General features: G+C 42.4%; 1 protein-coding gene across 1 annotated transcript; it reads left to right on the top strand.

Moving 5' to 3' along the window:
• Nucleotides 1-1250: 1250 nt before the first annotated feature.
• Nucleotides 1251-2005, top strand: LOC141812449 (uncharacterized). Its single transcript, XM_074700444.1, has 2 exons — nt 1251-1781; nt 1829-2005. Exons 1-2 carry the CDS (start codon nt 1251-1253, stop codon nt 2003-2005), a joined length of 708 nt encoding a protein of 235 aa, XP_074556545.1.
• Nucleotides 2006-2682: the final 677 nt, after the last annotated feature.

Raw genomic sequence — 2682 nt, 5'->3', positions numbered from 1 at the left:
AGCCTTCGACCAGCAGCTCAGAACACATTTCATACGCCTTCCTTCCGACAAGAGCTGCTACTGAATGCAACCGAGGCCAACCGCTTGCAACCGGGGAAGATCCAGGAGGAGTGCGCGGCGTTCAGGACTTCCGGATCGGCAACAAGTGTTTGCATTTTATTTTACTTGTCTTTACATTCTGTTCTTTATTGTTGTTATTCTTTACGAACTGTAAGACGGGTTTCTCCGCATCCGAATGACGTTCGGAAAGGAGACCACTAGTGGACGGGCGCCTACCGTGATTAGGCTTTGGACGTACTAACCCTGGGAGATTAGGAACCAAGTAAATCCGCATGTCCCTGTGTATGTTTTCTAATATTTCCACTGCTTAATTTTTAATAGATTTGAACGAATGATTTTGAAAAAGTGACACACGCTATTCACCCCCCTCTAGCGCGTACAAGATCCTACACTAAGATCATTTTTCCAATCCTGTCACTTAGTTGATTTTTTTTTGATTGAGGTCTAGGAGCTCGATTTCACTCTCACTTTTTCCATCTCAACCCAAACTACGTGAACCCTCGACACTTATTGTGTTAGTTTAGTGATTTATTTCATGATCCCTGTGGTTCGATATCTTTTTATTACTTGACGACGATCGTATACTTGCGGACCTATCAAGTTTTTGATGCCGTTGTCGAGAATCATGCATAATTTTTCACTAAGCTTTTGCATTAAGAGTCTTTTCACATTTATTCATTTGCTTCCATTTAATTCTTTTAATTCTTTCTTTCTTTTTATTGGTAAAATTCTTTGTAGATTTTTTATTCTAGAAGTCTAATAACATATTCTTTTATTGTGCATGCATAGGTCCAAACATGTGGAGTTTCCTTTCGACCCAGAAATCAAAAGAACTTACCAGAGGAGACTTCATTCTCAAAGACTTGACATTCAAGAAGACACATCAGAGACTATGGCTCGAAAGTCTTTGAAGGACTACGCTGCACCACAGGCGAGAGGAATGACATCGTGTATCGCCGTACCAAACATTGAAGCAACAAACTTTGAATTCAAATCGAGATTTATTGCTATGATACAACAGAATCAATTTGGTGTCGGACCAAATGAAGACTCGATCCTACTCTTGGAGATATTTTCAGATCATTGTAGTACTATGAGAATGCAAGGGGTCAGCTTCGATGTCATAAGACTTATACTTTTCAAGTTCTCTCTTCGCGACAGGGCGAAGTCTTGGTATTACTCTCTACCCAATGGAGCATTGCAAAGCCATAGAGCTTAGGAGCGGACGGACCTTGAAGGGCAAAGAACCTCAAGTGGCTGCTCCTTTGAAAGGTATTTCACTCCCATCAGCCACCGAGCAACCTCCTTCCTCTTCACCTATTATTGAAGATAAATTTGAGGAAGTTGAGACCGCTACGCCCGCTGAAGTACCAACGAAGAAATCATATATGAGGAACATACCTTTCCCGCAAAGGCTCCTATACAAACAGAAAGATGATGAGATTGAAAGGCTTTACAACAGAGTCAAGGATATTACACTGGGAATTCCCCTTCTCGACGCTCTTATTGAGATGCCCAAATTTGTCAAACTTATCAAGGGGCTCATGTCCACAAAGAACATCACCATGGCCAAGAATACTGTAGCGTTCACGAAGGAAGTAAGTGCAAAAATTTTGAACAACAAGCTTCCTCCTAAGCTCAAGGATCCAGGTAGCTTCACCATTCCGTGCAAGATTAATAATATCCATATTGGTAGAGCCTTCTGTGATTTGGGCGATAGTGTCAGTATTATCCCATATGAAAATAAGTGAAAAATGCGGATATACAGAATCTTAAACTCACCACCATGACCATTCAACTAGAAAACCACTCATGCAGATATCCTATGGGGATAGTTAAAGATGTGCCAGTAGAAGTCGGGGGATTCACCGTCCCCACCGACTTTGTTGTGCTAGATATGGAAAAAGATTCGTCTATTCTCATCATCTTGGGAAGCCATTCCTAGCCACTTCTGGGGCCAAAATTAACGTAAAAAACCATAAATTATCCCTAGAAGTGGGTGACAAAAAGGTGGAGTTCAACCTTTCACTTGACTCTAATGCATACTTACTAGAAAAGTCACATTGCTGCAGGCTGGATGATATCCATCCAAAGAAGAAGTTTGTGTACCAACACTCACTGCCGATGAAAGTGTTGGTGCCCTAGTTAGTTTTGATGTGATTAACCAAGTTTGGTTAGGTCCTGTGTTGTTTTAATCCCTCTGCTAAGTGTGCAGGAACTTAGGTACGGAGGAAGTCGAGCGTAAAACGTAGTGGACGAGAAGGGTTGCGCGGGGAAGTGAGTCGACGGGCTCGGTGCAATCCGAGGGACGCGGAAGCTACGGAAGAGTACGCCGGTGGATTGAGAAGGACGTGCGCGAAGTCCGAGGGACGAGAAGCCGGGAGGAAGCACGCTCGAGGGGCAAAAGGCCGGAGTCGGGTTCGGGTGAAGCCTAATCCTCGGTTGGCCAGAAATCACTCAACCAAAGACTCTACAAGAGTTAGAAAAGTCAAACTATTGACTTTGATAGTTGACTTTGACTGTTGACTTTGACCAACAAAGAAGACTTGGACTTTTTGGATGTGGCGGTTGCAAAAAAAAAGAAGAAAAAATAAGATTTATCTTTTATTATATAAAAGATAA

Source organism: Curcuma longa, chromosome 19 (genome assembly GCF_044706935.1).
Source record: "Curcuma longa cultivar G26 ecotype Majalengka, Jawa Barat chromosome 19, ITB_CL_G26_1.1, whole genome shotgun sequence".
In the NCBI taxonomy this organism is placed as follows: Eukaryota; Viridiplantae; Streptophyta; class Magnoliopsida; order Zingiberales; family Zingiberaceae; genus Curcuma; species Curcuma longa.
Note: the sequence above shows the minus strand (reverse complement) of the source record. Positions and strands in the feature narration are given on the sequence as shown.